This window comes from Ictalurus furcatus, chromosome 16, assembly GCF_023375685.1.
Source record: "Ictalurus furcatus strain D&B chromosome 16, Billie_1.0, whole genome shotgun sequence".
Classification (NCBI taxonomy): Eukaryota; Metazoa; Chordata; class Actinopteri; order Siluriformes; family Ictaluridae; genus Ictalurus; species Ictalurus furcatus.
The window spans coordinates 817,743-834,948 of NC_071270.1; the positions used below are offsets into that span (position 1 = coordinate 817,743).

A 17,206-nucleotide genomic window follows, 5' to 3' on the forward strand; every position below is an offset into this window, starting at 1 on the left:
ACTCTTTCAGTGTTCATTCGTGTCCGATCGGACACGAATGAACACTGGGGGTGTTAATTCAACACTGGATTTTACTGTGTAGAAAGCTTAACTGGTACTTACAAAAGAAAAAAAATCGCTTGTTCTCATCTATAATACAAATTTGATAATACCTGAAAACAGAAGGGTGTGCCGAAACAGGCCGAGGGTTTTCCGTGCAAAAGAAATGGAGTGGTCATGACAGACAAGCAATACTCAACAGATCAGGCAAGTGCTGTTAACAGCGAGCACCCCTCTTGATAGATGTGTTTCTTACTTGCAGACAAAACGTCAAATATCTTGTGCTTTTCAAGGAATCTCTATTGGTAATGCCATCATTAATTAGGGTTCTGCTCCATTAATATGTTTTCATTTGGCAAACAGTTTTAATCAAAAAAAGGCATAATTCAATTCAGACACATAACAGAGTAGTCCAGGGTTAAAAACGTTGCTCAAGGGCCAAGTAATAATTCCATGCCATTTAGACACTCAACCTTCTGATCACCAGCATAGAATAATTATTTTTGAGGTACCCTTAGCTCCTGCCTATCTCCCTGAGGTGCCCCTGCCCTGAACCTTGCATTTCCGCCCCCCCCCCCCCCCCCCTTCCTGAACACACCTTAACCAACTAATCAAATCATTAAAAGACTTTCCTGATGCAATATGGTTAAGTTGGAGGAGTAAAAACCTGCAGTGCTGGGTTACTCCACGTTTCAAGCCTTTAAAACACTGTATTTACGTATATTCAGGGTGTTTTAAAATCATGTAACTAAGACTCCTCAGCAATCTACCCTGGATATTTTTTATTTCTTTTCCACTGTGTAATTTGACATTGGGTTTTATTGCTTTCAAGCAAGTTAAATTACATAAGAAAGGATTTTTGGCCAGCCCCTGCCCTATGGAACAGCTAGATCTAAATCTATTATTTGAAGAGAAAATAAATACAAACACGAGTGGTCTTGTGATTAGACGATGGAGAACAAATGCTGAAAGGTTGTCACTTGTTCTCTATGAGGATCTGGACCTTGTGAACCAAATCCCGGGCCATCACCAGAAGCTGTGGAACATCATGCCGCTCAGCCATTTCTGAAATAAAACATAACTGGGTGTAGAATAATGTTATTCCTTCATCATTCATCTTCTGTAACTGCTTTATTCTGGTTGGGGTTGCACTGGATCTGCTGAGTGTGGGGTGCCATGACATGGCAGGTCAACATGCACACACACTCATTTACACCTAGGAGCAATTTAGCATTGCCAATCCGCCTACCACCGTGTCGGAACCCGGAAGAAACCTATGCGGATGTGGAGAGAACATGCACAGAAACTCCATGCCTACTGTAACAGGATCTAACTGGGGATCCTGGAGCTGTACGGCAGCAACACCACCCGCGAAAGTGTAGGAATATTTTCAGTATAAATGTATGAATGTCCGTATCGTTCTTTATAGGCATCTTACCATTGAAGAACTTGATGATATCAGTGAAGTCCATGTTGTTCTCCAAAATGATGTCCCTGTATAACTCAACCAGTGCCAAGGCAATAAACAGCACAAAATGGCCAGAGGAGATGGTATGAGCCGCCCAGATGGTCTCCCAAACAGAGAACACGTCATCATACACCATTTCTTGAGATACACAAACAAGATTTATTCATGTTGTGATATAAAGTGGTATTATTTTGTGTTGGTATTATTAAGCCAGAACGTTTTGACTTTCGCCTGTGTTCTGGTGCAGCTCTACGAGTGACCTTACCTCTTTTAAAGTCTAAGAGGAACCATCGGTAACAGAAGTAGAAGTGGGTGTAGTCTCCATTCTGTTGCATCAGCTCAAAAAGCTCAGAGTCGAGAATCTAAACATTCAGAAAAGAAAAACGACTGTAGAGACTTGACTTCGCTGCTGAAGAAATCTGCTTCGTGTAGTCATACCTGAATAAGGGAACGCATGTTGGCAAAGTGGGTGTCCATTGCTCCACCATGAGGAAAGTTCTGATTCATTCTTTTCATGAGCTCCGTAAAGCAGCTAAATGCCATGGCCTCTGAGGGAAAAAAATAGACGGATAGCAAAACTGTGAGTCAAATCAACTCAAAGCCTTGGTGAATATGGCTAGACAATGATTCACTTGTTATTTATAAGCAGTAGGGCAGCTTAGTGTGAACTTACCATCATCAAAAATAACAAGCAGAGGCGCAAGCAAGTCGCACATTCCCTGCACGTAGCCGATATCTAGATGCTGCCAAACATAGCTACGAGGAAAGAAATGTAACAGAAAGCAAACAAACATAGGCACATTTGCAAGTAAGTGTTAGATGCTTTAAACCAGTGGTTCTCAAACTGGGGGCCGCCGGGGGGGGGCATAGAAATTCCAGAACATTTCTTTTTTTTTTTAAATAATTTGACCTGTATGTACGTCGGGATTGTGAACCTTTACAATATGATGTACATAAAAATGAGAAATATTACTAAACAAAATCAATTCTACACAGCACACTAGGACACACACCGAACAGAGACATCTGTTGATATACTAGTGTACAGTCCTGTTAGCCACACACTGATAAATCCTAAGACTATTTCAAATGGATAAAAATCGGAGAAGGGCCTAGTGTGAGAAAAAAAAAATGAAACTGTGAAAATTTGACGATTCTAGGAGGCCACAAAGGGATGCACCCTACACAAGGGAGGCCTCACGCTGCAAATATTTGAGAACCACTGTTATAAAATAGTCATATAAGACTTTTTCAAAGAAGTAAAAAAAACAAAAAAACAAGGTCTGTCAAATTTACCTGCACATGATGTTGCGTAGCTTCTCCAGGTTGGCAGTGGTAAAATACCAGTAGTTTCTATCGCATCTTTGGACGTCTTTGTCGATACGGTGTAGATTGAGGGTGTACAAGTCCAGCAGCTCTTGCTATAGAGCAAAACGGTAACGATTAATGAACTTAAGATCCATCTGAAATTTGCATAAGAGCATTCCAGCACAAAGACACCAAAGGACATGAAAAATGCTTTCAAAGTCAATGGATGATGTCAACTAACTTACAGTGTAAGTAGTTCCAATAGAGGACACTGGAGATGCAACATCATTCTTGTGGTCTCCTACAGCTAGAGAGTCTGGTTTGGGGAACAGACTCTCCATCTCCGGCTCTTCCTCAGACAGGGCTGATTCAGTGGCCTCTGGGCTGGTGTTCTGACCTGCCTCCATGAACAGCTCCAGAGCAGGCATACCTACTGCAACCTTATCTGGTGGCATCGTCAGAGCCAAAGGAGGACCCAGTGTAACAGGAACATTGGCCAAGATGTCCTCTGAAGGCATATAGACCAAAGAAGATGGGATTTCCTCCATTTCCAGGGCAGATGGCGAGTCATCAGATGTATCTGGAGATTGTTTTGATAAAGACATAATGGAAATACAGCTTTCAAGCAAAGGTTCATTCATTTCTTTCATTAATGCCTTGGTTCTGTTGGAATCATAGGCCCAGTTCATTATTGTTTTCATATCTGGTTTGTCAGCGTCAGATGGATTGTTCATTATTAACTCAATGTCTTGTGATTCAAAGAGAGGTTGAGGAGGCTTCATTTCCTTTTCCATAGGCTCCATGTCAGGGGCACTGGTCATCTCTGTTTCAGAAAGAGGTTGAGGAGGCTCTATTTCTTTTTTTTCAGAAGGCTCCATGTCAGGAGCACTGGTCATCTCTGTTTCAGAGAGAGGTTGAGGAGGCTCTATTTCTTTTTTTTCAGAAGGCTCCATGTCAGGGGCACTGGTCATCTCTGTTTCAGAGAGAGGTTGAGGAGGCTTTGTTTCTTTGTCCAAAGTCTCCGTGTCAGGGGTACGGGTCATCTCTAATTCAAAGAGAGGTTGAGGAGGCTTCATTTCCTTTTCCATAGGCTCCATGTTAGGGGCACTGGTCATCTCTGTTTCAGAAAGAGGTTGAGGAGGCTCTATTTCTTTTTTTTCAGAAGGCTCCATGTCAGGAGCACTGGTCATCTCTGTTTCAGAGAGAGGTTGAGGAGGCTCTATTTCTTTTTTTTCAGAAGGCTCCATGTCAGGAGCACTGGTCATCTCTGTTTCAGAAAGAGGTTGAGGAAGCTTTGTTTCATTTTCAGAAGGCTCCATGTGAGGGGCATTGGCCATCTCTGATTCAGAAAGAGGTTGAGGGGCCGTCATTTCTTTTTCAGAAAGCTCCATGTCAGGGGCACTGGTCATCTCTGATTCAGAAAGAGGTTGAGGAAGCTTTGTTTCTTTTTCCGAAAGATCAATGTGAGGGGTACTGGTCATCTCCGACTTTGTGAGTTCTTCATCATTTGCAGGTGGGCTTGTATGTGTGGTTTTTGCTTCTTCCACAGAACTCTCTTTAGTCAGTGTTCTGGGAAGATCACACATGGTAGGTGTTTTTTTGTTTGTTTGCATTACCAAAGCAATATTTTTCTCTGTTTTGTCTCTCTCATCATTAACCTCCATGTTTATCTGAGTTTTAACCACCATTTCTGAGTCTCTAATTCCCTCTAAGCATTTAGTGATCTCTTCAGCAGGAGCCTCTGATGATTGAAGTATTTGCTTGCTTTTCTCATTGCTATCTGAAAGTTTTGTATTCTCTTCAGAACGCTCAGAAATGGTGCTTTCTGCTGTTTCAGAAACATTCAACTCAGATTTTTTATTTGAATCCCACTGAGAGTCCATGGACATGACTATGTCAGTCCTGTTAACTTCTTTGGCATCTGAATTTTCTACCTTCTCATTTTCCTGAGGTTTGTTTGTCTCATCTTCTGGAGGGAGAGCTCCTGTAGATGATTTGTTGAGATCCCCCTTCCCTGTGCCCAGAACCATTGAGCGCTGATCCGCTGGTTCTTTTTTGAGCTTGACTTCAAGGCTAGAGTTGGTTGGAAGGTCCAAAGTAACCTCAGAAGACGCTGCTGATGGCTCTGGTAGTTTGATTTTGGTTCCATTCTCTTGTGTTGAAGCATCCTCTGTGCTTGGGGAGCAATCCGAGAGTCCAGATGTGACGGAGAAGTTGCGAGAGGATGGATGTCCAGAGTCTGGAGAACTAGTGCAGTTGGGAAGATTACCATTTGGAATTTTGGGCTGAGGCTTCTCATCTTTCGGTTTAGGTTCAGATTCAATTGGGTCAACCTCATCGACAGACCCAAACACCTGCAGAAAGTCAAGACAACTAGCAATGAGACAAATGCTAATGGAACTTTGGTGTAAAAAAATATCTTGAAGCTTTAAGGGTGTCTGTTGGGGCACACCTGAGTGCTACTGTTGGAGTCACACTGGGAACAGGCGTTGTTCTGTTTCTCTGAGCTGCAGCTCTGGGATGACTAGACAGAAAAAAAAATTACAATGCACCACTATTTTATCCATTCATTCATTCCCTCAACTATTCATTATTCCCTCTAGCAATATATTTAACCAGATCTGCCATGTAGCACTAGTTTATGGTTAGTATTTATGTTTAAGAATTACTGATGTATTGGGTGAGCCCTCAACTCTGCACTGGATGTCTGAGGACATTTCCTACTACCACGGACACCTGCAGCTCTGAGGGAACTGACCACAATTAGCAGCTGTAATATTCTGGACTATAACCTCATGTGACCCTTAGTTAATAGCTTAATCAACATTAGCCAGAGGTTTCTTGTCTTACATCAGTGCTGATAGTGGAGTCCTGTCGTAGATCCACACTTGCTCCAGAGGCACACTTGGCCAGGGCGGCAGCATGTTGCTCCTTCTCACGCTGCCTCACTATGGCCTCACAGCCCAGCCACTCGCTCATGGTTTGCTCATAACAGGCCCGGACCTGCTCATCCACCTGCGGAACACACCAGACTCGGGATGTTTGATACCTCAAAACATGTATTCATTTATATCAGTTAGGAGTGCCTTGCACCATACCTCCTTTCTCTCATCAGAAGTCATAGTGAAGTGGTAGTGGCCTAGCAAGAAAGGCCACACCTCCTTACGTAGGGTGGGGTCTACACCACCGTAGTACACAAGCCGGAGAAGTTCTGCCTCTTCATAAGCCTGCCATGGAGAAAACAGATGTGAGGTTAATTGGAGCTTTTAGTAACTGATGCAACACCTGCATGTGTGCTGCAAGCACTGCATTATTATGTACTTCCTGTGGGAAAAAAGTAGAAGAAAAAGTCAAAGGTTTGTATAAGTCGCCTTACAGAACTATCCTGAAGAAATGTCTTCCACACCTCTGCAGACAGCCCTCCTTTGGCATCATAGGGAATGTCAGGCTCAATGATAGTGGGATTGACCAGAGCAGACAGATGTGTGCGGACCGTGGACAGGTGACGGCAGTAGGCCAGCCCTAAATGGCAGAATGTTATGATAAATTCATGCACCTTCTACGAGAATTAGGGCTTTTATTCAAGACTTTTTTTTTGGATAGTCTGAAGATGTTACATACAGCCATAGAAGGCACGAGAAATGATCTGGTACTTCATGGTCTCACAAAGTAACTTCAGCGGAGCCCTGCACACAGGTGAAAAAGTAAAATGTAAAAAGATTGCATTTGTATTTGTGTGTCTCTGTGCTTTTTATTTTTGATTTTTTTTTAAGTATGCACTGTTGTGCTGCTTGTTTCATACTAGCCTGTCATGATTGCACCCATTGGGAAGTCCACCCTCAGTAGAACCATTCTGAGAGCAAGAGGAACAAGAAGACTTCCTTGGAGCAGGCTGCCACATGGTCATGTTCTGGTCTATCAGCTCTGGGCCAACTGCATCATTATAAGAGCATCCAAACTGTAGTTACTTATTGCATTTTCATCACCACCATCATCCTCAGTCTGCCATTGTTCATTTAAATTATCTATCTGAGAAATATGGCTCTAAAGCAAGGGCCATTATACACAAAGGGCCGGAGTGACTGCAGGTTTTTATTCTGGACAGTCAGGAGCCACATATTATCCCACTTGTCTAATCGGTTGATCTTGGACTTTAATTACTATGTATTTAGTTAATTAAATACATGTATTTTCTGGAATGAACACCTGTAGCCACGCCTGCCCTTTTGGGATAATACCGAAGCCCCCTGCTCTAAAGTATAAGAGAAGGCGACTAAGGAGATAAACAGTGACAGACCGAGCATGCTCTCTCTCTTTGTCCGTGAACATAGCGAACCATGAGGTCGATGGTGCACAATGAACATGTAGAGGTATGAGAGGATGCTAGGGAAGATCTGATGCTGGGGCAGTATCATAACCTACAGGAACAGGAAGGATGTGCACAAGACAGGGTGGAAGGTGCACACAAGATGGAGGAAAAGCAAATACTTCACATTGACAGTCCACACAACAGTGACAGCACAACATATGAACACAGTACAACCACATCCCGTTTGATTGAGCCACGTACCAAACTCCTGACTGCCTGGATATATTATCCGAAACACATAATCCGTTGCTTCATCCTCATCCTTGTCAGAAAATGACTCGCAGGAGCTGTGTGGGCTTCTTTTCCGTAATTTTGGGAAAACCTTTCCCTGTCAAATAAGAAAATTTGCATACATTTTTACAAAACCGTGGTACTTTCCAAGCTACTAACTGATGGTAGATTTGTTGAAGATTTGTCCACCTTTCCCCTCTGGGACCAGAGAGGAGGATCGAGCTGGCCGTGTGGAAGGAGTCCGGTCTCCAGACACGTGAGGAACTGCAGCAGATGGCCTCCTTTTGGAAAACGGAATGGAGGCCTCTGGATCCCATCCTGGCTCACCAACACCACAGTGCCGCCACTGTCCACTGAAGACAGGGAAAATATTTGGTTTGCCATGCTGGATTGTTCAGACATATACACGATGAACACTGAAAGATGCTGTTAATTTACCATTTATGGCTTTACCTTGTTGATGGCAATGCAAATAGACAATTTCCTCTAGACGAATGGTCATTGCGTAATCCCAATACACACTGTTAAACGATGAATAAGCGCGTGTCAAAGCAACATACAAACCAACCCAAACAACAATAATGCGATCATACATGTTCCTCTCTGTATTACAGTAGGTATAAAAAGGTATACGTCTACCTTTTTTCATAATCAAACTCGGCCATGTTGCCATTCATCAGCTGGTTTGGTGTCCACTTCAACGTCATTAGGTCTGCTGTTTGATGGAGAGATAGGTATCCTGGGATCGCTTCCATGTCATCTCTCTACAGGAATAGACAAGAACTATAGTAGCATAGTTCATTCAGGCCACTCAGTACAGCTGTAATAATTCTAGAGTCATTTCAGAAGGTTACATACTGGCTGGACTAGAACGTTGTTCTTGCCAAACAGTAGTGTGGCTCTGGAGTTCTGATGGAGAGATTCCACATAGTCCCGAGCCGACAGGGAGGGCCTGTCATCCATACTACCACTTGACTGCCTTTTCTGGATCTACTCAAACAAGTACACATGGAATGTAGCAATGGATTTATCTGTAAAGAACATATTCGACATTTACAATCCATATGCTGAAGCAGAAACGCTGCAGTACTAACAAGAGCAGGGCGCTTGGTGGGCGAGTCCTGGCGGCAATGGCCACTATGAATACGGTGTCTCTGCACCAGTTCATCAGCTGAAGGATCTGTCCAAAAGTGGTTAGCTGTCTTTGCTTTAGTGTACTCCAGAGCACAGGGACCAACTACAAGAGACAGAGACATTGTTTAAAAAATTATTTGCCCAGATAAATGAATTAAAGCTTATACCTAGCATGACCTCATGTTTAGAATACTAACTGGCATCTGCCAGGCTTTCACTGGGTTTCAAATCACAAGGACATATTTTTGTGCCCAGTCATCTTAATATGGCATGTCCGATATGTAGAGTACTGCTAAAGACCCAATGGGAAAGCTGTTTTTTGCAGTAAAACCAATGTATAGTGTACCTAATGTATTGTTTTCTGTTGGTTTTACCCCAAAGGTCTGTTAGCTCCGGAATGCCCTACCACATCCAGTCCAGTCCAGAAAACCCTACCACATCCAGTACACTCGGTAAGATTTAAAGTGGTTAAATCTAGAACCCTAAAAGTTTCTTAGGTGTTTCTCTTTGGAATAAATCTTAAAAGATCGGGAAACAGAGGGTTTCCTGATCAGTGAGGGTTCCTAGCAGAACCTGATTTGATTCGAATACTAAGAACCTCTAATGATCTCCTTGAGAAACCTTTTTTAAGAGTTCTGATGGCAATTGAAAATTTGGCAATGATCCAACGTGACTGTTTCACTGCTCTACCTTCCCATCCAACTAAACGCACCTTGTTGACCATAATAAGCTTGGGGAAAAAAGTTATCGGCTTGATACCCAGTAGCGACGCAAGGATTGGTCCATCCACAGGATCCCTCAGCAAGGCTTCTCTCTCATAGAATTTACTGCAACCAAACAAAATCAAACATCTAAACAATGCAGCACAATAATCCTTATATGTAACTGACTGTGAGTGGAACAGATTCTCAACCTGCTGTTCTCCACCAAGTATAGAACAATCTTGTCGAGCACTTTCTCTGTCAGCGCCGTGCGGATCCACAGATGTTTGATGGCTTGGGGGGAAAGGTTGGGATTCTGTGACTGCTTACGGATACCATCTTGACTCGTCTGAGATTGGTTCTGTCTAGAACTGTAGAATTGGAAACCATAGTATAGTAACAAGAGCATAGAGTGCCTAGGCAGACTCCGTGACAAGGTACCTTGCATCAAACCTAGAAACATATTGGATAATTTGCAGGTCTCACTTGTTTTCGATGAGCTGTTCCAGCTCCTGCACCTTCTTGCACAGTTCCTCAGCTGGTGTAAAGATTTTGCCCACCTTCAGGAAGAGCGCTGCCAACTTGTTACTGCGCAGTAATCCGGCAGCACGCCTCTTCAGCCCGTGCAACACGCAAGCTTCCACAACAGCTGAGAAAATATAGAATGGTACAAATGCTGCTATGTGTGCCAGTGTGCAATAAGTACACAGACAGCTTTTATTTTATTATTATTATTTGGCGCCCTATATCCCTATAGTAGTTTCTCAAGTCCAATAACAACAGCAAGGCTCGCTGTTGGTATTACTGTATTAATTACTTAATTACAGACTGTACTGAAAAACACAGTATGGCTTGCTTCTTCTGTAGATTTCTCTCTCTCTCTCTCTCTCTTTCTCTATCACTCTCTGATCGTGTCATAAGCAGATTGGTAGGTGGAGGTGGTACAGCTTGACATTTCAGATTGTTGACACACACGGATATGATCTCTGCCTTCGGTCAGAGCAGTGAATGTCAACAGTCATTAACCACCATTGGTTAAGATTGGTGCAGGCATCTCTACAACACCCACTAACCATACCAACAGAGAATAAGTTATGTTATTATTATGTTATGTTATAACTTTCCACCACAGTTAGATAGAGGGGTGTTACAACGATCTTTCTTTATAAGCAGCGAAAAACAACTCAATGCCCTTTGTGATTATTACACTGCAAAAATATACATCAGTAATGACTAGCATCATGTCCTGTAGTGGGTGCCTACATATTTTCAAGGCTCTATCGAACACAGCGTGATGAAAAGTCAAGAGGTGACAAGCTTACCGCAGAAAGAAATGATGTGGCTGCTCTCCTCGTGTACAAATTTCCGAGTTACAGCCTCCTCCATAATTTGCTTTACCTAAAAGGCCATAGGGGGAGGAAAATCATTTCACAGTAGACATTTCACAAAGCAAAGATTTCTTGTTTTTGTTCCTTCCTGAGTTAAGAAGCTGAGAACGGTTTCTCGGGGAGGCATAATTACGTGTTGCCACTCGCAAGCGTGAAAAAGCAGCAAGAAGCTGAAATATAGACTGTGAGGTGGACAGGTAGGCGTGCGCGTGCATCATCATTTCCACTACAAGTTTAGCAAGTCTCTGCCGGCTGTGAATCATACGTGATGAAGACCTGGCAGAGGCCGGGGTTGAAATCTCAAGCCTCTACGGTAGTGCGTAAAACACTTTTAGCCTCCCAAACTTGCACTTTAAGGCAACGAGACGTGATCGGGAGATGAACGGATATGACGAGGACTAGATTTGAAGTGTGATTTTGACGTGCCATATTTTTACTGCTGCATTAAAGCTCCACCGAAAAAGATATCAGATGCTCTTTAAATGTCTTTAATAAACAACACACATGCAAAGAGAAATGAAAAGGACATAGAGAAATGAAAACAAAAATGACACACATGCAAAAAGAGATGTGGATGTGAACTCTATATATCATTGTAGGGCTATAACACACATCCTGCACATGGAATAAAACACATGGAATAAAACAGGGCGGCCTGGTGCGAAGCCACCCCAGAATGTATTGTTTCCCTATAAACAGTACATCTAGCAATTTGCCAACAGTATTTTACTTATTTATTAAAGAATGACGTACGTTTTATCCATGTGTAGTTACATTTAATGTTGTAGGATGTCCTCGAGTTAGTTCCTTTTATCACTTACTTCATAACATCTATAAACAGCTGTTCCCTTAGCAACCTCTGTTTTTTTTCTCTGTCTATAGAAATGAACGCAGTTGGTCATGTTACTGACAAACTCTTAAAGGTCTTTTAAGGCCACTCTTAGAGCTACGGCTTTACCTCTGACAGTTACAAAGTACTGACACTGGAGACTCCTTCCAAAAATGCTAAATAAATGTCATCTCACAGAATACTTCAACATATTACCTATTACACATGTTTATTTACTCCATTCATGTGGCGTGTCGGGGGCGCGCGGTGGCTTAGCGGTTAGCATGTTCGCTTCACACGAGGGGTTAGGAGTTCGATTCCCGCCGCTGCCCTGTGTGTGCGGAGCTCGTACGTTCTCCCTGTGCTCCGGGGGTTTCATCCGGGCACTCCGGTTTCCTCCCGCAGGCCAAAGACATGCATGCATATCCAAAGTGTCTGTAGTGTATGAATGGGTGTGTGAGTGTGTGTGTGATTGTGCCCTGCGATGAATTGGCACCCCGCTTGTGCCCGATGCTCCCTGGGATAATCTCCAGGTTCCCCGCGACCCAGTAGGATCAGTGGTATAGAAAATGAATGGATTCTCAATGGATGCGGAGGGTCTGCCATACAAGTATCTGAGTAAGTTGTTCCAATAGAAACCGTAACTTACTTTTTACAACAAAGTATATTCGTATAAAGCTCAAAATTGACCATGCAATGATTATGCATGAATCTCTTTTTTTGATTTGGTATTATATGAGCATAGTGTCGATCCATATGCATTTCCATCCCTGCCTCCCCCCCTTCCCCCCCCCACAGCCTTACATGCTGCGACATGCTCCTGCTTTTTTGCTTTACTGGTGTAAAAAAAAAATGTGCCAGGCCCATCACACCATTTGCAGTGTGAGGCTCACCCACATTAAGTTATCCTCTTCTTGTGAATGATATTTCACAGCCACCATCACCACCGCTGAACTATATTTGAACATGAAGTGCTTTTCAGTTACAGTGCACTGACAAAGCTCTGCTCTAGACAAGCCATACTCCAATACTGCAACAGGCATCGTTTAGCATCGCAAACAGTGGTTCAGAACCAAACACTTTTTACGATTAAATTGCTACACGGGACATTTTCGCTATATATATATATATATATATATATATATATATATATATATATATATATATATATATATATACATATATATGTACACATATGCCAACCTTCTTTTTTTACACACCTGAAAGGAATTACAGTGCATGGTAGGAGAAGCGTGAATTGTTGGCCTCTGGGACGACCCACCCTGGCGCAGGTTAGGGTTAAGGTCCTTCCTCAAGGGCCCAGTCTTTTGTACTTAAAATTTGGTATTTAAAATATAATTATATATAACGACAGATTCCATGTGTGGAAGTATATATTACATACAGGGGCATTGTGTATTTAGAAATGAACGAAAAGGTGGGAAAAATTGTCGGCATAATATATATAAAGATTCTTGAGAAGCGCCACATTCCCAAATAAAAATAAACGAAGGGCGATTCTTCCAAGATCTACATTATTTCAGGTTTATTACAGGGTTAATGTGAGAAATGCTTTAGATTTATTCCAGTTTAGCAAAAATAATCTAGCCCTCACCACACAAATCCAGTGCTGATAAGCAGAGAATTATTTTAAGTAAGTCATTTTTAAGGGACATTTAGTAGAAAATAATAATAATAATAAAAAGATCTGGTTGTATTGGCACCCTGTCCAGGGTGTACCCCGCCTTGTGCCCGATGCTCCCTGGGATAGGCTCCAGGTTCGCCGTGACCCTGAAGGAAGGATAAGCGGTATAGAAGATGGATGGATGGATGGATGGATGGATGGATCTGGTTGTCCTTTAGGGTTCACCTGATTTCCTGTTACACCTGAATCCACCATATAAGCCTATTCGATTCGAGCTGTACAATTCATCATATTTGGATCCTGATGCCGTTTTTTGCTTTCTCAATTAATTAAACATAATCAACAGCAATACTGGGGAGCTTTGCTAAGATTTGCTTAGCATTAGTAGACGTTTTCACTTTCAAGGACGTTTGTCTAGCAGAGAGGTGAAATTCCATTTCACATCCAGTAGATTTAAACTACACACTATTAACGTGATGGCGCACCGATATAATTTTAACTGCTTGATGCAAGATTCGTGCATTTGAAGAAATATAGCCTGTATTACAACGTGCGACGTGAAAAGCATGGTTCCTGTTTATTTATAACGTAATGATAGTACAGTTAAACAATTTAGATCCTAAATTGGCTTAATAATTATGATCATTATAATGATTTTTCCCTACGAGGGAAAATAGACTCTCAGACATAAAGTGAACAAACTGTTCTTTTCCATGTCACTGGCATGGTATCATCATGACCGCATGTTTTCTACCATTAATATGTAATTAGCTTCTTTTTTTTTTTTTTTTTTTTTTAGATTTCCAGGTAAAAGATACATATTAAAGGTACGAAATGTCACCCCTTGATGATAGCACCCCAGCGACAAGGAAGAGTACAGTTTGGTACCTTTACAGGGGACTGTTGATGCTTACTAGTGCATTCATTTTAATGAGCAAAAGAAACTAAATAAATAGACTGGTTCATATTTTTTTTTAAAAAAAGTAAACATTCACATGATTCTTGATGTCCCAAATAGCTAAATACAAACTAAATGTAAACTAAAGCAAATAAAATGAGGAGGTACAAGCAGCTAATGCATAGCCTAAACGATGCAATACAGTAATGCTCCACAAGGTCTTAGATGCTCATTAAACAAAACATGATCTCCATATTAACCAACTGGCACCTATAACAACTACCTGCCAAGAGACAGTCGAATGAACCCTGTACAGAATTATAGTCATAGGGCTATTACACACACACACACACACACACACACACACACACACACATACATGACTTAAATAAAGAATAAAAGACGATGGGGGTGCTGTTATGATGCGGTGATGTGATGTGGTGTGAACATGAAGCCACCCTGAAGTTCATTATTTCTCTGTAACAGCACGTTCTGGAGTGCTTTACTCCTCTTACACCACAGCAATTTGCCAACACTAGCCATTTTTTAAAATTCTTTTCTTTTCTTTTTTTATTTATTTATCAACCCTGTTCTACTGGTAAAGTAAAACGGGCAGCTAAAAAAAATGATTCGTTCTCTTAACGCTTACTAACGCAATCATCTTAATGAGCAAAAGAAATACAAATAAACAGACTGGTTAGTTTTTAGATGGTTAACTGAATAATTTTAGTGATGGATTGAATAAATGACGGCGGCTTATTGTTCAGGATTTGTAAACTGCACACATGGTTCTTGATGCAGCCAAACATCTGGGTTCACATTATATATATGGTGGGATCCATCCATCCACCTCAGGCTCACAGGGAGGCTCATCACAGGGTGAACACCCTTTCATAGGGTACAGATCATTTAGAAACACCAATCAACATGTCTTTGGACCCCCGTAGCACGGGCAGAACATGCAAACTCCACACACACGCAGGATTCGAACCCTAAACCTCAGAGGTGTGAAGTCAACATGCTAACCGCTAAGCCACCGTGCCCATAAACGACCAAAACATGGAGGCACAAACAGTATGAACGCAGGATGTTCATTTTCTTGTAATAGCACATCACAAAAAATCCTTTATGCCTCTTATAACACAACAATTTGCCATTCATTTACCCTGCCTTACTGTGGAACGGAAGAGGGGACATTTAGAAACTTGTTTATTCTGGTGACGATTACTAGTGTAATCAACCCAAAGGAAATGGACTGGTTAATTTTAGTAGGTTCACTGAATAATTTTAGTTGGAGACCGACTCGTTCTTGATGCATCCCAACTATCTGGATACACACTGCACATGGTGGGATCCTGCTTTCGGGAATATAGATAGATACATACATATATATATATATATATATATATATATATATATATATATATATATATATATATATATATATATATATATATATATATATATATATAGTGAGAGAGGGAGGGAGGCACAAACAGCATGAACGCAGGCTGTTTACTTTCCTGTAGCAGCACGTCCCAAAACGCTTTATTCCTCTTATAACACAGTCATTTGCCACCACTATTTATTTGCTTAATATAGTAATAGGGGCCATTAAGAAACTTGTTTACTCTGCTGATGTATTCATTTTAATGAGCAAAACACAGTACTGCAAATAGACCAGCTACCTTTCCGTAACGGAGTCATTTTTTTAGTGAGGGGTTGAATAAAACGAGGTGGTTTATTTATTATTCAGGATCTCTAAACTGCACACATGGTTCTTGATGCACCTAAACATCTGGAGGGGGGTCGGGGGGGGGGGGGGTTGACGATGACACTATGTGTGATGGGATCCTGCTTTTAAAAAGAAAACAACCAGGCACAAGCAGCAGGAGAGCAGGCCAAGAGACAGCTGGTGTGTAAAGGATGCAAAATAAAGGATGCGGGAGGGAAATGTGGCTCTGGCGTTGCAGTGGCTCAGTCCCTCACCTCCTTTTTCACGCTGCGCAGTAACCGCTGACGCGTCTCCGCCTCTGCAATGTAAACAAAACTCATATTTACACACAAGCAAAAAAACAAAAACAACACACACACACACACACACACATACACAAAAAAACAAAACCGGGCTTCTTCTTCACTGATGAGGCCGTCAGATCACGCGAGACACGCACACTACCATCGCGCGCTATTTCTTACCTCCCATTTTTGCTAATTCCGGTGTATATATGATCAGCTCTTGTTGGTGGTAATCTTCTTCTCGTTCTTCTTCTTCCTCCCGAGATCACGGACGCACGGAAATATGCGCAGGATCCTATCGGTCACCGTGAAACAGTCGCGGCGGGTGCGTGAGTCAGTGCCGCGCGCGCCCGGGGTGTGGCACCGACGCAATCCGGATTCGTTAAATGCAAAATTTCCGCAGCGACATGCTTTTTATCCGCACACTTAACGGCTCGGTAATATCACCGGGATTAGGGACACATCTACGACTGTGTCATGTTGATGGCAGATCTGCATAGCGCTCGGGTTCACACGCAGGCACGCACACGCACGCACACGCACACACACACACTTCGGTTTCATTGGACGCATGAAAGCCAACCGTGTCTCAGGGAACGTTTTGGCCCCGCCTCTTTTTCCGTGAACCAAGTTGCCGTGCCGATTGATGGAGACGTGAAGCGCGTGCGTCACGTGTGATTTTATGAGCACACCTTGCTTTTATTTATTTATTTATTTATTTATTTATCTATCTATCTATTTATTTTAGGATGAATAATGGAGCTTGCAGGTGTTATAATACCTGAGCACCGACACATGACTGGACTGCAGCACCACGGACAGCAACCACATAAAAAATAGTGCTGTGGTTTATCCAAAATGCAGTGCGCTCCGGTAATATTGGCACCCTTGGTAAATATGAGCAAAGAATGCTGTGAAAAATTGTCTTTATTCTTTAAACTTTTGATCTTTTTGTTCAAAAATTCACAAAAATACTCTGCTCTCATGGATATCAAACAATTACAAACACAACACGGGTTTATCCAAAAATATATATGTCTTGGTTAAATATAGGTGTGCAAGAATTATTGGCATCCTTTTAGTCAGTATTTGTGCTAGCTCCCTCTGCCAAGATAACAGCTCTGAGTCTTCTCCTATAACGCCTGATGAGGTTGGAGAATACATGGCGAGGGATCTG

General features: G+C 42.1%; 1 protein-coding gene across 1 annotated transcript; it reads right to left on the bottom strand.

Annotated features, from left to right (window-relative positions):
* Window positions 1-1,015: 1,015 nt before the first annotated feature.
* On the bottom strand, window positions 1,016-16,190 carry sgsm1b (small G protein signaling modulator 1b). The gene is made up of 24 exons (XM_053645839.1): window positions 16,000-16,190; window positions 10,573-10,648; window positions 9,737-9,899; window positions 9,463-9,621; window positions 9,309-9,376; window positions 8,510-8,652; window positions 8,274-8,405; window positions 8,055-8,179; window positions 7,869-7,936; window positions 7,605-7,768; window positions 7,386-7,512; window positions 6,622-6,748; window positions 6,437-6,501; window positions 6,192-6,337; window positions 5,914-6,042; window positions 5,666-5,830; window positions 5,268-5,339; window positions 3,061-5,169; window positions 2,804-2,928; window positions 2,181-2,263; window positions 1,946-2,055; window positions 1,773-1,869; window positions 1,478-1,645; window positions 1,016-1,104 (listed from the first exon to the last, which is right to left on the bottom strand). The coding sequence occupies exons 1-24, from the start codon at window positions 16,063-16,065 to the stop codon at window positions 1,016-1,018; spliced, it is 4,776 nt and encodes a 1,591-aa protein (XP_053501814.1). The 5' UTR covers window positions 16,066-16,190.
* Window positions 16,191-17,206: the final 1,016 nt, after the last annotated feature.

Coding starts and splice junctions, on each gene's coding strand:
- sgsm1b (XM_053645839.1), bottom strand. CDS start 16,065: ATGAGTTTTGTTTACATTGCAGAGGCGGAGACGCGTCAGCGGTTACTG. Junction 5,831..5,913: donor CTTCTGATGAGAGAAAGGAG/GTATGGTGCAAG, acceptor TGTGTTCCGCAG/GTGGATGAGCAGGTCCGGGC. Junction 5,340..5,665: donor ACTCCACTATCAGCACTGAT/GTAAGACAAGAA, acceptor TTTTCTGTCTAG/TCATCCCAGAGCTGCAGCTC.